The sequence below is a fragment of the Cetorhinus maximus genome, chromosome 4, assembly GCF_964194155.1.
Source record: "Cetorhinus maximus chromosome 4, sCetMax3.hap1.1, whole genome shotgun sequence".
NCBI classification, from domain to species: domain Eukaryota; kingdom Metazoa; phylum Chordata; class Chondrichthyes; order Lamniformes; family Cetorhinidae; genus Cetorhinus; species Cetorhinus maximus.
The window spans coordinates 10,462,876-10,480,092 of record NC_135882.1 but is presented as its reverse complement, the minus strand read 5'-3'; the positions used below and the strand labels follow the sequence as shown (position 1 = coordinate 10,480,092).

The window sequence follows — 17,217 nt, the reverse complement described above, 5'->3', positions numbered from 1 at the left end:
TCGCTGTACCTGCATGCTAACTTTCTGTGATTCATGTACAAGGGTCCCCCAGATCCCTTTGTACTGAAGCAATCTGCAGTCCCTATCCATTTATAAATCCCCTTTTTCTATTCTTCGTGCCAAAGTGAACAGTCTCGCGCTTTCCCACAGGTTGTCACCACACAGCCAAGGTAGCAGAGTTTGCTGACTGCTCCCAGTGGTGTGTTGATGAGTCTGATCACAAGTGGAGACACAGCACCATGTCCCATAGCTACAGTTTCCCTGGCAATGATGGTGAGGGAGAACATGACACAGGCATGGGAACTGACAATCCATGAGCCTTTGGAGCTGCTATTCTGTCTGAGCAACTGGTGCAGCATCATCAGCGTACATAAGTTCGCTGGTCAGGGCATGCCAAAGTATTGTCTTGGCTTTCAGTCTTGATAGGTTGAGGAGCTCCCTGTCTGATAGCGTGTAGAGGTACACTCCTTCCATGTCAGCAGGGAAAGCATAGGTCAGGAAAGCAGAGAAAAAGATACCAAACAGAATAGGGGCTAAGACGCAGCCCTGTTTCACCCCATTCTTAATCTCAAAGCTGCCAGAGGTGATGCTGTCGAACTGAATTGATGCCATGCCTTTCATGAGGGAAGGGCCGTATGAGGCTGCGAAGTTTGGGAGGACAGCTGATTTCTGTGTTTACACCATTGCTGCACCTGTACATCAGTGGGCATCTCAGCAAATTTGCCCAGTGTTATGACCCAGCAGATGGTAAAGCTGAGTTATTTAAAAATCCCAGAGGGAAACTTTAAGCAACTGTCATAACCTAAACTTTTAAGTCGTATTTTTCAGATTCAACTCTAAATTCAGGAATCAGATCACTAGTTCTCGAGAGGTTTTACATTAAACTAAATGAAACATTTTATAATTTACATAAGTTAAATGTACACACATGGCTACAACTTATTACTATCATAACTTTTTAACAAATTCCCAAACTAATCTCCATTAGGGCAACAGCAACCCTTAGGTTTAACCAGACCCCAGGCAAAGCATTTTCACTGTACGAATTCAAAATGAGGTTCCTTTCACTTTGGTTCCTGTGGAGACGGTTGCAGGCTTACAGCTGCTATCTTACATAGCCTCTGCTCTGCACACACAAACACTGCTGTGGGTTATATCCAGCACATCTCACTGAATGTAAATTTTCATTGTACCACCAGCTTGTTTGAAGTCCGCCTCTTCTACCAATAAAACCTGTTTCATCGTACCAATTTTATTAGCAATATAAACATTGCTTGGTCTCTGCTAGCTCGGTGCCGGACTTCATCCCACTTCTTGAATGCTCTATTCAACAAAATGCAAATGCACCTCTACTTCTCCGTTTACATCTCAAAGCTGGTGCACCAAGACTAGCTGGTTTTAATCCAATTAAGACACACTCACAGACTAAACCTCTATTTTAAAAGAAAAATATTTTCCAATAATGTTGTATACATTAATAACTTCATGACAGCCAGCCAACAGAGCCCTGGCTTTCGATCCCTCCTGACAGGTCAGATTACTAGGCTCTTCCTGGAGCCATGGCAATTTTTAAAAAAAAGAACATCCAGACGGTGCTGTGAACCTTCTCACGGGGAATGCACAGAGAGAAGGGGGGGAGACCACGAAACCATTGTCGACTGTCGTAAAAATCCATCTGGTTCACTAATGTCCTTCAGCGAAGGAAATCTGCCATCCTTACCTGGTCTGGCCTACATGTGACTCCAGGCCCACAGCAATGTGGTTGACTCTTAAAATGCCCCACTCAACAAGGGCAACTAGGGATGGGCATTAAATGCTAGCCTAGCCAGCGACACCCACAACCCATGAATGAATAAAAGAGGCAGAGAGAGGGAAGGGGGCAGAGAGAGAGAGAGAGAAGGGGGCAGAGAGAGAGGGAGAAGGGGGCAGAGAGAGAGAAAAGGGAGGCAGAGAGAGAGAAGAGGGGCAGAGAGTGGCAGAAAGAGAAGCGACAGAGAGGAAGGGGCAGAGACACAGAGGAATAAATTGTATGGCCAAGGATTCCAAGATACACAAAACAGAGTTGGACATTGTACTTAATCACAATTCTACTCAACTCAAAACCCACTTTAATTCAAGTGCGGTCGATTGATTACTGTCACAAGAATCTGACCCACTGCTCAAAAAGATTGGGCAGAACTGCTGTAGATCATCTGAATAATGAAAATCTCTCTTCACTTTGCAATGTGTTTTTAATGAATTTGTTTCTTGAAAATCTTTCATTTTAATAAGCTGAGCACCCATCAAAACCCACAGGTTTGGACTACATGAGAACAGATGTATAGCAGAAGGCCATTACTTTGGCACAGACATAATTTTAACACACAACAGAGGACAGAAATGCCAACCATCTGCCCAGAACCCCATTCCCCTCAGCTCAATGCTCTCAATGTGCGGCTTCTACCCATTTGCTTGCTTGAATCATTGTGCTGTCTCTCTCTTTGCTTGTCTTCCATGTTGAAGCATTACAAAGTACTTACTGCACAGAAACAAGCCATTTGACCATGAACCAGTGTTTATGCTCCATCCAAGTTCCTTGCCAACACTCTTATCATTTCTCCTGAATTCTCTTATCCAGCTTCCCCTTAAAGGCATCTATACTTTCGGTCTCAACCATGCCTTGTAGCAGAGAGTTTCACCACTCTCTGGTTAAGGAAGTTTCTCCTCAATTCCCAATGGTCTTGTTTTTATGGTTCCTAGTTCTGGTCTCACCCGCAAGTGGAAACAAAGCAAAGACAAACATGAGAGAACGGCATAAAGAGGAAGAGGGGTAAAACACGGCAAAGCAAGAGGGAGAGTGGGAAAAGAAAGGGAGGCTTGCTAGTGACTTTACCCTGACATTTATTCTGTCTTATACTCTTAAGGCTTGTGAACACCAGTTTTTCGGGACTTGCATTGCCTGTTTTCTCAAAGCACCATAGGCTCATAGTCATATTCTTGGAACATCAATAGTACAATTGTTTGATAACTGGAGCAATACCATGCAATTTATTCTAAATGTACAGCAGTGAAAAATACAATCAACCGTCCATTAAATGGAGGCACATGATTTAATAGTAACAAAGTGTCTGAACCTTGACCTTTCTCCTCTCTGAAACGCACATTTTCTTTTCTTTTTTTTCCGCAAATTAAAAATGTCAATAGAAAGTGTTCTCCCCAGGGGTGAAGATGGAGGATTGGTGCCAGAATAAGGCGGGGGTGGGGAGGGGGGGGTGGATGGGGAGGAGGGGGGGCAAAGATTAGAAAGACCCCATTATTGGTTCTCTGCTCTTACCTCCACTCACTCTGCACATTACTGGAGACATTTTGGAACTGCAGCAATCTCACGAGACTTGCCCGCAATGAAGACCCAGAGGCGATTTCGAGACCTGGTGGCACTGTAATTTCAAATAGGGACGTCCAGTAGGCCATCAGGTCTGATTGTACATGGATCAACTCAAAGACATTATAGTAATATATACATTTTTTTTTCAAAGTAACATGTCTCCAGGTCAAAGGCTAATTTACCAACGCTGCCTCAGATCAATTGCCATGAGCAATTCTATGTAATCCATTATCCAAAGGAAATATTGAAGCTTCTATTATCGACTGTAAATGCAAAATTTAACGGTCTCAAAAGAATAAAGTATACCCAACTTCGCCAATCCCGCTCTCCTCAGAGTTCACTGCTCTCCCGTGCTCATGCGTCTCTCCTTCCACATAAGTTCTTCTACTCATACTCACAGCCATACCCTCCATCTTGCCATCTCACATGGCCTCCCTCCACCCAAACTCTCGATCACAGACAAAGACATTGCTATTTCTTGTATCCCCCACCGTTCACCTCCCCATCCCAGCCTGGGAAAAACCCCTCCCTCAGGTTACCTGCAACACTTTCAATCTCCCAGCTGTCTTTGCTCCTGTCTCTTCAGTCCATTTGCTACTGAAACCCTCATCCATGCTTCGGTTAACCCCTTGACTTGACACTTCCAACGTTCTCCTCACTGGCCTCACCAGCCTGAAAACCTGAGCTCATCTGAAAAAAAAACTGCTGCCCATACCCTAACTCACACCAAGACCAGCTGATCCATCACCTGGTGCTCGATAGCCCACACTGGTTTCCAGTTTACCAAAGACTCAGTTTTAAAACTCTCCTCTTGATGTCCAAATCCTTCCATGGCCTCGACTCTCCTTCACATTCCTAACCCCGACACCCCCCCAACGCCCCCACAACCAGTTTGGTAATCTCCTTCAGCCCTGAAACCCTCCAGGAGCTCTGCATTCCTCCAACTCCAACCTCTCATGCATCTTCCACTCTTTTCACTCCACCACTGCTGGCTATGTTTTTAGCTGCCTTGGCCTGTGCTCTGGAATTCCCTCCCTGAGCCTCTCCTCTCCTCTCAAAAGTCTTTGCCCAAAATTTTAGGCACCTGTCCTACTAGCTCCTTCCTTTGGCTCGGTGCCAGTTGCTCTCGCATTACATTCCTGTGAAGCGCTTTGGGATGCTTAAGGCGCTACATAAATGCAAGTTGTTCGAATTGTTAACCAATGAAATAGTGACCAGGACTGATACTGCATTTGGAGTAAATGGTGCATTTCTAGACACACAAACCCACAATTTTTTTTTAAAAAAACTAAATCGATACAACGGAAATGAAATCAATTTCTAATATCTGCAGCCATGCTGTAGGTCATGAATGGACGGCCACATATGTGCGACAAGATGCAGCGTTGTGAATGAAAGCAACAAACGGTCCGTTACCTTGTGTTAATATACAAGTAAAAATGGCAATCCAACCCAGCATGTATGCTTTAACGGACTCATTCGTCATATGTCCTACAAAAAAAAAAGCACAACGACACAGACATGAACGCACTTACCAGGTCGAGCTGCTACTAAATGAGTCGTCCTGTTGGGATCTTTGGGATTTAAACATAAGGTTTTTTTAACCTTGGCTCCAAGTGCCGTGGCATGATACCACTCTCTTGTCTTTTCTATTGGGTAGTTTGTTGGGTAGAGTCCACTGAATATTATCGTTGTGCCTTCGAGTGCCTTGCTCTTCAGTTCTGGAACAATCTTTCGCAGGTCAGGCACTTGTCTCTCTTTTTTAAGGTGTTTCTCATACTGGGCAAAATACTCAGTGTGGACGTGGACCAGGATGGTTTCCAAGTACATCAAATGGTCATCTTCGTCTTGGTCCTCCTCCTCCTCCTCCACGTCCATGCTCTGGTCCAGAGACTCGCCCATCGTTACTCCTGACTGTTCGCTATTTTGAGACTCGGTTTCAGCCTCTTTCTTATCAGTGCACCCATTCCCGACATCGCCAAGTGAGTCCTGATCATCGTCTCCCTCGGGTCCCTGGTCAGCGCTTTTATCCTGCGTTTCGGGCTCTAGTAAATCCCCCACCTTCTCCTTCTCCGAGTGATTGAGTTTCGTTTCCACTTGCCCGGGTCCCCCTTTCCTCTGTTTCCTCGGCTTCTTCTCGGGCAAGCTCCTTTGCTCTTTTTCAGCGTCTAAGCTCGAGGTAGGCGAGGGTGACGCGGAGTCTCTTTTTCCCTCCTGCGACTCACTATCGCTGTCACTTGACAAATCAAAGTCTAGCTCGCGGCCGGCCTGAGCTAACTGACCTTCACCTTCCCTGCTGCATTGTTCCAAGTTACTCTCCGTCGCTACAGCGCCACACTCAAGCGAGTGTTCTGATTCGTCCACTTTCACAGGAGCGTCAGCAGCAGCAGTTTGTGCGTGAGAAACAACGGCATCGCACAAAGGTTTCCTCTCGTTCGCTTTGTCCTGTGAATCCTTCGCGCTAGGACTGCACTTTAAAGGTTCAGCACATTTCAAAGCTTCTTCGCTTAGAACACCGCTGCTGCCATTTTGTTTCTTCGAATATTCCCCAAGACCATTACTGTGCTCCTTTGCCTCGGACGCTTCACTACACCTGTCGCTCGTGCCGGCAGTGTCGGTGGAAGCGGACGCCGCCCGTTCTGTCTCTTCTGTGGGCTTTGATGAATGATTTACTGAAGAGGAGATTAAGAAAGAAAACAAAATTACTTATTTTTCGGCAGAAATGTTGGTTCTGCAGCAAAAGTCGCTGTCCAGAGGCATTTTCAATAAACTAGGTTACTCGAGTTCCCAGTAGCTCACGGTACAAAGACAAACGACTTCAAAGGGAAATTGGATGAGTGCCTGAGAAAAAGAAACCTGCAGGGCTACAGGGATAGAGCAGGAGAATGAGACCGACTGGGTTGCTCTACAAGAGTGCCAGCATGGCTTCCTTCTGTGCTACATTAATGCAATAAGTTAAAACAAGGCGTGACTAATGCTTTCACCTTTTAAAACTGTGCCAAACTACATAACTAGCCCTTCTTTGGTCAAGTTCTGTGATCACGGATCCAAATATAGACCACTCAGCCCCTCCAGCCTGTTCCGCTATTCAGTAAGATCATGGCTAATCTTCATCTCAACTCCACCATCTTGGTCTGAATTTCTTAACACACATACCTGTCAACAATCTGTCCACCAATTTTACGCCATCAGAGCTTTTGTATTAGCTTTTAATTTCCACTGCTGTCACTTTTCTTTTTAAATTGTCTGTCACCCAATGTTTCTGTTCTTCCCCAGTGACTAAGGGGGCAGCAACCACAGAAACTGAGCAGCAACAAGAAGGTGCCACTCGTGTGGTGATGAGTCTGCAAGTCAATGGGCATATCTGAAGATGGCACAGCCTGGCTCCACGAAGGTCCTTCTCTTCACCAGTAGCTAAAATCAGCCCACACAAGGCTGCACTACGTTCCTGCTTTTACCAAAATGTTTTCAAAGTCTTCACAATTTAACAAAAAGAAATGTCACATGACTACATTCTGTAAGACCAAGTTATAGACTTTAAAATAAAAATCTTGGTTTTTATTCCCCCTTCATCAACAAAGGAAGATGGCTGCTTGGTCAACTGGTCAGGTATGATCTGAGGAGAGAGTCAAAATGCTCTTAACATGACAGAACAAAGGGACGGCAAAGCAGATCTTGGCAAGAGGCTGGTGGTTCAAAATAATGGAAAGAGGGGAGAATTGGTGCCAATAAAGCCAACATATTCCCCACATGCCCTCATTAGGTGATCTTTCCAAAGGGGTAGCATGCGTATGTCAATGCAGAGATATGTTTCAAGGGAGGAACCACACCTACAGCATCTTCTCAAGCGTAAGGCTGAGTAAATACATAAGACAGCAAGGGCCACAACCGAAAGGCTGACTGACAACCAGCCAACCTGCTTGTAGCCCTTTGTCAGTAATACTAAACATTGCACTAAGAAATAAATGCAATTAACCTGGGGTGACTTTCCCTCTAATTGTTCCTTCCTGTATTAAAGCTCCAACGCCCCAGCACAGGTAAATGCAACTACCCAGGAGGAGGATTACTGGTTTAAAACACGTGCCATCTGAATCCTGCATCACAATGTACTGCATCTCAGCGTGTGTACTAAACCACTTTTTAAAAAATAATTTAAAAAAGGTTAAGCGATTTTACTTTTTCGCAGTTTGCAAGCTCAGGCTTTGTGTGACCTCTTGTCTTTAACCTAACGCACATTTTGTTTAAAAGGGTACACAATGTCACATCCAGGCAGAAAACACTGGAATTCACAGATTCAGCAGTGCAGGAATCCCGGAACCTAATAGCTCGCGAACTTAAACGACACCCCAATTCCATAGTGCTGGATTTACCACCAGGTTCACCTGCCGCTCAAAACCACTTAACATAGAAACTAGGAGCAAGAGTAGGCCATTCGGCCCTTCGAGCCTGCTCCGCCATTCAATATGACCATGGCTGATCCTCTATCTCAACACCATGTTCCCGCTTTCTCTCCATACCCCTTGATTCCCCTAATATCCAAACAATTATCAATTTCTTTCTTGAGTATACTCGGTGACCCGGCCTCCACAGCCTTCTGTGGTAGAGAATTCCACAGGTTGACCACCCTCTGAGTGAAGACATTTTTCCTCATCTCAGTCCTAAATGGCCTGCCCCTGAGTGTGGGGCCCCTGGTTCTAGACACCTCAGCCAGGGGAAACATCCTCCCCATCTAGTCTGTCTAGCCCTGTTAGAATATTATACGTTTCAATCAGATCCCCTCTCATTCTTCTAAACTCGAGTGAATACAGGGCCCGTCGAACCAATCTCTCCTCATACGACAGTCCTGAGATCCCCGGAATCATCCTAGTGAACCTTCGCTGCAGTCCCTCTATGGCAAGTATATCCTTTCTTAGGTAGTGAGACCAAAACTGCACGCAATGTTCCAGGTGTGATCTCACCAAGGCCTTGTATAGCTGCGGAAAGACATTCCTACTTCTGAACTCAAATCCTCTTACAATGAATGCCAACCTACCATTTACCTTCCTAATTACTTGCTGCACCTGCCTGTTTACTTTCAATGACTGGTGTACAAGGACACCCAGGTCCCTTTGTACATCCACATTTCGCAATATATCACTACTTAAATAATACCCTGCCTTTCTGTTTTTCAAACTGAAGTGTATAACTTCATATTTATCCACATTATACTGCATCTGCCACGTGTCTGCCCACACACACAACTTGTCTAAATCGCCCTGAAGCCTCCTTGCATCCTCCTCACGACCCCGCCCAGTTTTGTGTCATCAGCAAACCTGGAAATACTACATTTGGTTTTCTTATCCAAGTCATTTGCATATACCATGAATAGCTGGGGCCCAAGCACTGATCCCTGCGGTACACCACTAGTCACCGCTCGCCATCCAGAAAAAGACCCATTTATTCCCACTCTGTGTTTCCAGTCTGCCAACCAATTCTCAATCCATGCCAGTATATTGCCCCTGATTCCACGTGCTTTCATTTTGCCCACTAGCCTCTTATGTGGGACCTTGTCAAAAGCCTTCTTGAAATCCAAATACACCCCATCCACTGGTTCTCCCTTATCTATTCTACTAGTTACATCCTCAAAAAACTCCAGTAGATTAGTTAAACATGGTTTCCTTTTCATAAACCCATGCTGACTTTGTCTAATCCCATTAATGCAGTAGTTATTTGTTTTTATGCTTTCCAAGTGTTCTGTTACTACGTCTTTTATATTAGACTCTAGCATTTTCCCCATTACTGATGTTAGGCTAACTGGTCTGTAATTCTCTGCTTTTTCTCTCCCTCCTTTTTTTAAATAGTGAGGTTACATTTGCCACCCTCCAATCTGTAGGAACTGCTCCAGAGACTATAGAATTTTGGAAGATGACCACCAATGCATCCAATATTTCCAGGGCCACTTCCTTTAGTACTCTGGGATGTAGATTATAAGGATTTTGCCTTCCTAATTGCTTGCTGCACCTGCCTGTTTACTTTCATTGACTGGTGTACAAGGACACTCAGGTCCCTTTGTACATCCACATTTCGCAATATATCACTATTTAAATAATACCTTGCCTTTCTGTTTTTCAAACTGACGTGTATAACTTCATATTTATCCACATTATACTGCATCTGCCCACACACACAACTTGTCTAAATCGCCCTGAAGCCTCCTTGCATCTTCCTCACAACTCCGCCCAGTTTTGAGTCATCAGCAAACTTGGAAATACTGCATACTGGGGATTTTTCAGCCTTTAACCCCAAAATTTCTCTAGCACCATTTTTTTTTTACTAATACTGATTTTCTTTAATTCCTCCCTCTCACCAGACCCTTGGTTCCCCAACATTTCTGGGAGATTATTTGTGTCCACTTTTGTGAAGACAGAACCAAAATATGTGTTCAATTCTTTTGCCATTTCTTTGTTCCCCATTATAATTTCCTCCGTTTCTGACTGTAAGGGGCCTACATTTGTCTTTGCCAATCTTTTTCTCTTCACATATTTATAGAAGCTTTTACAGTCAGTTTTTGTGTTCCCTGCAAGTTTACTCTCATACTCCATTTCCCCTTCTTGATCAATCTTTTTGTCCACTTTTGCTGAATTCTAAACTGCTCCCAATTCTCAGGCTTGTTGCTTTTTCTGGCAATTTTATATGTCTCCTCTTTGGATCTAATACTTTCCCTAATTTCTTTTGTAATCAATGGTTGAGTCACCTTTCCTGTTTTACTTTTGCGCCAGGCAGGAATGAATAATTGTTGTAATTCATGCATACCTTCCTTAAATATTAGCCACTGCCTATCCACCATCAACCCTTTTAGTAAGGTTCCCCAATCCATCATTGCCAACTCGCGCCTCATACCCTTGTAGTTCCCTTTATTTAGATTCAGGACCCTAGTTTCAGATTCAACTTCTTCCCTCTCCATCTTAATGAACAATTCTATCATTTTATGGTTGCTCTTCCCCAAGACACAACAAGATTGTTAATTAATCCTTTCTCATTGCACAATGCCCAGTCTAGGATAGCCTGCTCTCTAGTTGGTTCCTCAACGTATTGGTCTAAACAAAAAATCAAGTACACACTCCAGGAAGTCCTCCTCCACAATATTATTGCTAGTTTGGTTTGTCCAATCTTTATGTAGATTCAAGTCTACATGATTACAGTGTGTACCCTTATGCATGCGTCTCTAATTTCATGTTTAATGCCTTCCCTTACATCTCCATTACTGATTGGGGGCCTATAGACAACCTCCACCAATGTTTTCTGCCCCTTGGTGTTTCTTATCTCCACCCAAACAGATTCCACATCATGATTTCCTGAGCCAATATCCTGCCTCACTATTGAATTGATTTCCTCCTTTACTAACAATGATACCCCACCTCCTTTCCCTATTTGTCCTGTCCTTCTTAAATATTGAATACCCCTGGATGTTCAGTCCCCATCCTTGGTCACCCTGCAGTCATGTCTCCGTAATTGCAACGAAATCATAACCGTTCATAATTATTTGCGCTGTTAATTCATCTACCTTATTGCGAATGCTCCCGCATTAAGATATAATGCCTTTAGACTTGTCTTTTCAACCTTGTTAGTCATCTTAGCTTTATTTTGTACTATGACCCCATTTGTTTTTCGCCCTTGTTTCTTCTGCCTTCCACTTTTGCTTCTTACTTTTGTCTTTCGTTTCTATCCTTGTTCACCTCCCCCCCACCCCATCTCCCTGCTCAGGTTCTCATCCCCCTGCCATTCTAGTTTAGACTCTCCAATATGAGGAATTTGAGTTTAGGTTACATTACTAAATATAGCAATTCAGTTAGAGGTGGAATAATGGGCAAATTGGCACAGCTTGACACATTGTTTGTCCTCCATATTTTCATTATTTCCCCACTTTCCTCTCATACTTTTGTCAATACAACAGGCGGGCTGCAGAATCCTGTTCAATAAATCTCCCATGTTAAGTGGTCTAATTTCGCTATTCTCCATTTGGCTGAAACATAAGTCAATAGTACAAATATGAGAAAGGTTTAAGAAAAATAAAATTGGCGCACTACATTTATGCTGCAATGAAGCTGCCAGGCTGTAAACAAAAATTACTACGGCTAAGATACTCGCAGCAACCACATGGCAGCAAATAAAATTCACGAGGAGGGCTATATATGGCACAGTATCTTGTCGTTTTTATCTTGACCTCCCAAGTTCAAAGTAGATCCTAAACATAGAGGGCAGCTATAGGGCACATTATCACATTCCAAAACCTTACTTTCGAAACTCAGCCACAGCGAGAGGCAAATGGGGTAGCCAATTTGTGTAGAACAAGATCCCACAAACAGTAAATTAATGAATGGCCAGATAAACGGTTCCTTTTCTCGGTTAGGGTCAGGGGGAGGCAGTGCGATTGGTTGAGAGAACAACGTTAGCCATGAGAAATCTCTGCTCATCGGCAAGTGCGGCAATAAGACCTTTAATGTGCCTAATGACCAGAGTTTCCTCGTTCTGTCACTTGTAAGGCTAAGCGAAAAGTGTGTGCAAAGTCGCCATCCACTTTGCAGAGATCCAAGTTTGGGCTGAATGTTTAGAACCATAAAGATGGTTGACGAACTGAGGGGTGGTCGGTGGAGAAAGAGTCTATTAGGTTCTACTTTGAACATTTTATGAGAGCGGTTGGAAGGGAATTTACTCTGGGTGTCCCGGATGCGCTCAATGCAGCCAACAGCGTGAGAAAGTTGGGAGGTGTGCCATTGGCGGGGATGGAAGGGGAAATATGTACAGTGTAAAGCTGGTTCCAATTGGGCCAACACACAAAATGCACACAGTCTCACGGGAGCACTGTTCAATAAACCTGCTGTAGCACGAATGCCGCAATCTCATGACATTGCTGACCACAGACTAAGACTGCAGAAGGCAGCCCAACTCTTCCTGGTGCTGTTCATCATTCATCCCAAATTGCAATGAATGCCTTAAAGTGACAAGCTTATTGCAGCATCCACTGGCCTGCATGATGCTGCTCCGGTAGACAGATACCACCTGTGCATAGCAATGAAGCAAAATTTAAAAAACTCCCTTTTCTGGGGTTGACGAGCACAAAATCACACCCAGGGGCCCAAACGGCAAAAAGTGCACGGTTATTGAGACCTCTGGCCTCTTCCCCGCGCTCCCACCACAATTGTATTCCACTCTTTTGTATCCATGTTACTGCACTGGTCCGTGACGACAGGGCTGAAGCTGTTGGGCCCTGCTGAATAATTCACCTGTAACTGTGACAGGTCTATCGTAGCACACCAGCCATTGCTGCAGAGTCCCCACTGGTACCTTGAAAGAAGTTCAATGCATAATTCCGTGCCACATGCCACCATATGAATGCTTCATATAGTGCAGAGATCTTCGTGAAGGATCTGGCACAGCTCTGTCAATGCTTCCCTGCTAAGCCTAAACCACCTTTATTCATAATTCTACTAGATAGCAGTGCCGGCAAATTATGACTGTATACTACAACTGCCTTTTCCTGGTCCTCCAGTGACAAGTCCGGTGCTCCTGGAGCAGGTCCCGAAGTCACCAAACAGCAGCAGGAGTGAAAAGAACTCTTCAACCTACTCACTGCGAAATGAAAATTCCAGTCTTGTATTTTGCAAACATTCTCCCTTAGCATCATCTCCATCTAGTATCGTGCCAGGCAGTGCATTCCTACAGCGCTACGGATTTCCCAGGCATAAGTGTGACTTGAGCCCTGGTTTTTCCCTACTTACCGAGAAGCCCCTTTCATCGTCTTGGGACCCTTCCTCCTAGGGTTCAGAGTACCATAGTAAGGAGTAAGTTATACTGGCATTGAGGAGTAGCTCACTGTCGTAAGACCACAAGCAAAAGGAGTAGACCATATGGCCAGTCAAGCCTGCTCCGCCGTTCAATACGATCGTGGCTGATCTTGAGCTTCAACCCCACTTTCCCACCCGCTCCCCATATCCCTTGATTCCCTGAGAGACCAAAAATCTGTCTCTCCCAGCCTTAAATGCATTCAACGATGGAGGATTCGCAACAATCTGGGGTAGAGAATGCCAAAGATTCACAACCCTTTAAGTGAAGCAATTTCTCCTCATCTCAGTCCAAAATGATCGACCCCTTATCCTGAGACTGTGTCCCCGTGTTTTAGATTCCCCGACCAGCGAGAACAATCTCAGCATCCACCCTATCACGGACCTTCAGAATTGTGTAGGATTCAATGAGTCCACCTCTCATTCTTCTAAACTCCAGGGGATATAGGGCCAATTTACTCAGCCTCTCATCATAGGACAACCCCCTTATCCCAGGGACCAATTTAGGGAACCTTCGCTATACCAAGGATATCCTTCCATAAATATGGGGACCGAATCTGCGCACACTATTCCAGATGTGGTCTCACCAGATCTCAAGAAATCACCCATCACAAATGTGAATTGTTTACACAGCAGATTACTAACAAGAGAAGTGGCGCAACCTCATTAATTCACCAGATGTGGATGTCGTTGACAAGGCCTGCACTCATTGCCCAACCCCAACTGCCCTTGAGAAGCTTGTAACCTTTCACCCATTTTATGTTGCTCACTTCAACCAGGCTTGGCAGCACAGGTTGATTCAGGGACTGTGGAGAGGCATGTATACGAACACCAGGAGACATATCCTGTAAGCAGGAACAAGTTTGTGAAAAGGGGACTAAACAAATGAAATTGTAGTTATCATCGCGCCCCTTACTCTTTCGAAAACAGACACGAAACACGGTCTGTGCGAATTCCGACTGACCACGGTTTTGGTGGGGCACAGGTTAACTTATAGCCACATCCACATTTCCCAGCCTACAACCACTCGTCAAACGTGTTCTGAGAGGTAGTAGAATTTCACTTGTTTAATCGCTTTTCACAGACTGGTTCCTGGAACGCTGAAATCAGAGCGTAATATGTTTAAATAAAAAGCAGACTGTGTTTTAGGGGGTGATCTTAACATGACCATTTTTGTACAGTTGGAACAGTGCCTCAAGAGTGAATTCAAGCACTAACGTTCACAAAGAAAACTCAGTGCCCTTACTCAAACTTGCGACATAAATATTGACTTGGGAAACAAACCCCAAACTTATTGAGGTCCCATTTTACAACCGACCCCTACAGCACGTTAGCAGGCCTAGACTTAAGAGGTGGTCCGAACACAGGTTTGTTGCCAATTCCCCATTAAATGCTGACTTCATCCTCATTGGTTTGTGCTTTTCAATTGCAAAGGAGCAGAGGCTCAATCAGAAAAAAGTGTATGGGCCACAACTGCTGGTTTAAGAATTCAATTAACACTGTCTCTAAATGGTTGATATTCAAGCTGTGGCACTTTACAGTGCTTCCCAGGTTGATTTGCACTTACCCCTTTTTCTCGGCTGGGCATCCCTGGACCCTGGTGGGGCATTTATATCCCCGGTCCCTTGAAAGTAGGTGTACTTTTTCACTGCTATTAAATTTGGTGCGAACTTCCAAACATCTTCACGATCATCAATGATGCAAACCATTGAGTCACCACATGGAAAGAGATTTCTGAAGTGAAGAACAAAAAGAGGTGCATAAAATGTAAATGCTGTTCTGTAATGCGAAGAGTTCCACTCCAGCATTTAAATCCTAATTCCCCTTAATAACATTAATTAAATTGGACAGCTATGCTGGTTTGAGAAATTACGGAGGCGTTGAGAAATATTACTTATCATTGCTTTCACGGTATTTTAGGTGACATTTGGAAGTTCTGTTCATTCACAACCAATGGGTTCCATTTATAAACACTTTCCATGACCACCAAATGTCCCAACACACTTTACAGCCAATGAAGTGCTTCTGCAGCTCGGTCACTGTTGTGATGTAGGAAACGCAGCCACCAATTTGCACACAGCAAGCTCCCACAAACAGCAATGTGATAACGGCCAGATAAGCTATTTTGGTGACGTTGACTGGGGATAAATATTGGCCAGGGCGCCAGGATAATTCCATTCCTCTTCTTTGAAATAGTGCCACGGGATTTTTTTTTTACATTCACCTGCAAGGAAAGACAGGGTCTCGCTTTAAGGCCTCATCCGAAAGAGACGGCACCTCGAACAGTGCAGCACTCCCTCCGTACTGCATTGGGGAGTGCCAGCCTTGATTTTTGTGCTCAAGCTCTGGAGTGGGACTTGACTCTGGGACCTTGTGACTCAAGAGGCGAGAATGCGACAAACTGAGCCACAGCTGACACAAGCCGCATGTCAGGTAAGAAATTCAAACAAGGCGATCAGGAAATCAGGGTGTCTCGTATCTGTCTGCAGATCCCATTCTTATTTCACTTTACCACCAAACATTTCTGCCACCCAATTAATAATGGTCTTAAGACAGCTCATCAAAATGAGCAAGGCTATCGCACTACAGTTAAGTGCTGCTCTTGGTGTTAGTGTTATATACATTAAAATCTTCTCTGTTGTCTACCTTTAAAATGAACAAAAAGTTAATTTGCATCACCCACATTAAGAATATTGATTATAGTTTTATATATACCCCATCACTTTAAATATATGGGCAACAAATAAAGGTTCCTGCAGGACAAAATGTTGTTTTTACACTTTCCTCATTGATTGACGTAAGCAAGATATTGCGATTACTAACATACGAAATCATTTTTAGGTAAGCAATTGCGTCAGTATTATTCGTGAGTCATACGAACATATGAAATAAGGAGCAGGAGTCAATTGAATAGCTGCTCTATAAATAAAGTTTGCAAGTTCTAAAACAAATTACAGTTCCCATGAAAATCATTGGGTTCATCACAAGATAGGCTTCTGTGATTTATTCTGTATTACTTTTGATACATGCGGTAAATCCCATTTAAAAATAGTTTCAAGCCAGATGTATTTCTAAGGTTATCTTTCCCTTGCAGCTTCCTAATGTTTGACTGCTTCCTCAGCTCATTACTTATTCCCTTATGAGTTCACCAATTCACTTGTGGCCAGCCTGAAGCCATATTAATCACTTGTGATCCTTTGCTTCTCTTTCCCACCTGCCATGAGTAGTCAGGCTGTGCTTCTTCAACCACTCAAGATTGTTCTTAGAACACCAAAAGGGCACAGAATAACCCAAGAAAAAAGTAAGACTGTCCAACACTGATACAGTGATGAGGTTAGATGAAGTAGGGTGGAAGAGTGTTCGTGTGGCGCATAAAGACCAGAATAGGCCATTTGGGCAGAATGGCCTGTATCTGTGCTATAACATTCTACATAATTCTATGCAACCAGGAATGGACAGCCAGGGGGAAACGCAGGGGGAGGAGCTAGAAACCGATTAAATGATTTCTGGAATTTTTTTTTGACTTATTCATAGGATGCAGGCGTCGTTGGCAAGTCCAATACTTATTGCCCTAATTATCCTTGAGGTGGTGGTGGTGAATCCCTGTTGTCCATGTGGTGCAGGTACACCCACAGTACTGTTTTAAGAAGGGAGTTCCAGGATTTTGACCCAGCAACAGTGAAGGAACGGCGCCATCATTCCAAATCAGGATGGTGTGTGGCTTGGAGGGGAACTTGCAGGTATGGTGTTCCCATGTGTCTGCTGCCCTTGTCCTTCTAGGTGGTAAAGGTTGCAGGTTTAGATAGTGCTGTCGAAGGAGCCTTGGTGAGCTGCTGCAGCGCATCGTGTACATGGTACACACTGCAGCCACTGTGCATCGATGATGGAGGGAGTGAATGTTTATGGTGGTGAATGGGGTGCCAATCAAGTGGGCCGCTTAGTCCTGGGTTGTGACAAGCTTCTAGAGTATTGTTGGAGCTGCACTCACCCAGGCAAGTGGAGAGTATTCCATCACACTCTTGATTTGTGCCT

At 44.2% G+C, this 17,217-nt stretch overlaps 1 protein-coding gene across 3 annotated transcripts in view; it reads right to left on the bottom strand.

Moving 5' to 3' along the window:
• Nucleotides 1–17,217, bottom strand: part of ctdp1 (CTD (carboxy-terminal domain, RNA polymerase II, polypeptide A) phosphatase, subunit 1) — a 285,110-nt gene that overhangs the window by 212,627 nt on the left and 55,266 nt on the right. For all 3 annotated transcript variants that reach the window (XM_078539924.1, XM_078539925.1, XM_078539926.1), the window contains exons 7-8: nucleotides 14,753–14,919; nucleotides 4,900–6,036 (exon numbers count right to left, since the gene is read on the bottom strand). In XM_078539924.1, the coding sequence (XP_078396050.1) occupies nucleotides 4,900–6,036; nucleotides 14,753–14,919 (1,304 nt within the window). The remainder of the gene's footprint in view (nucleotides 1–4,899; nucleotides 6,037–14,752; nucleotides 14,920–17,217) is intronic.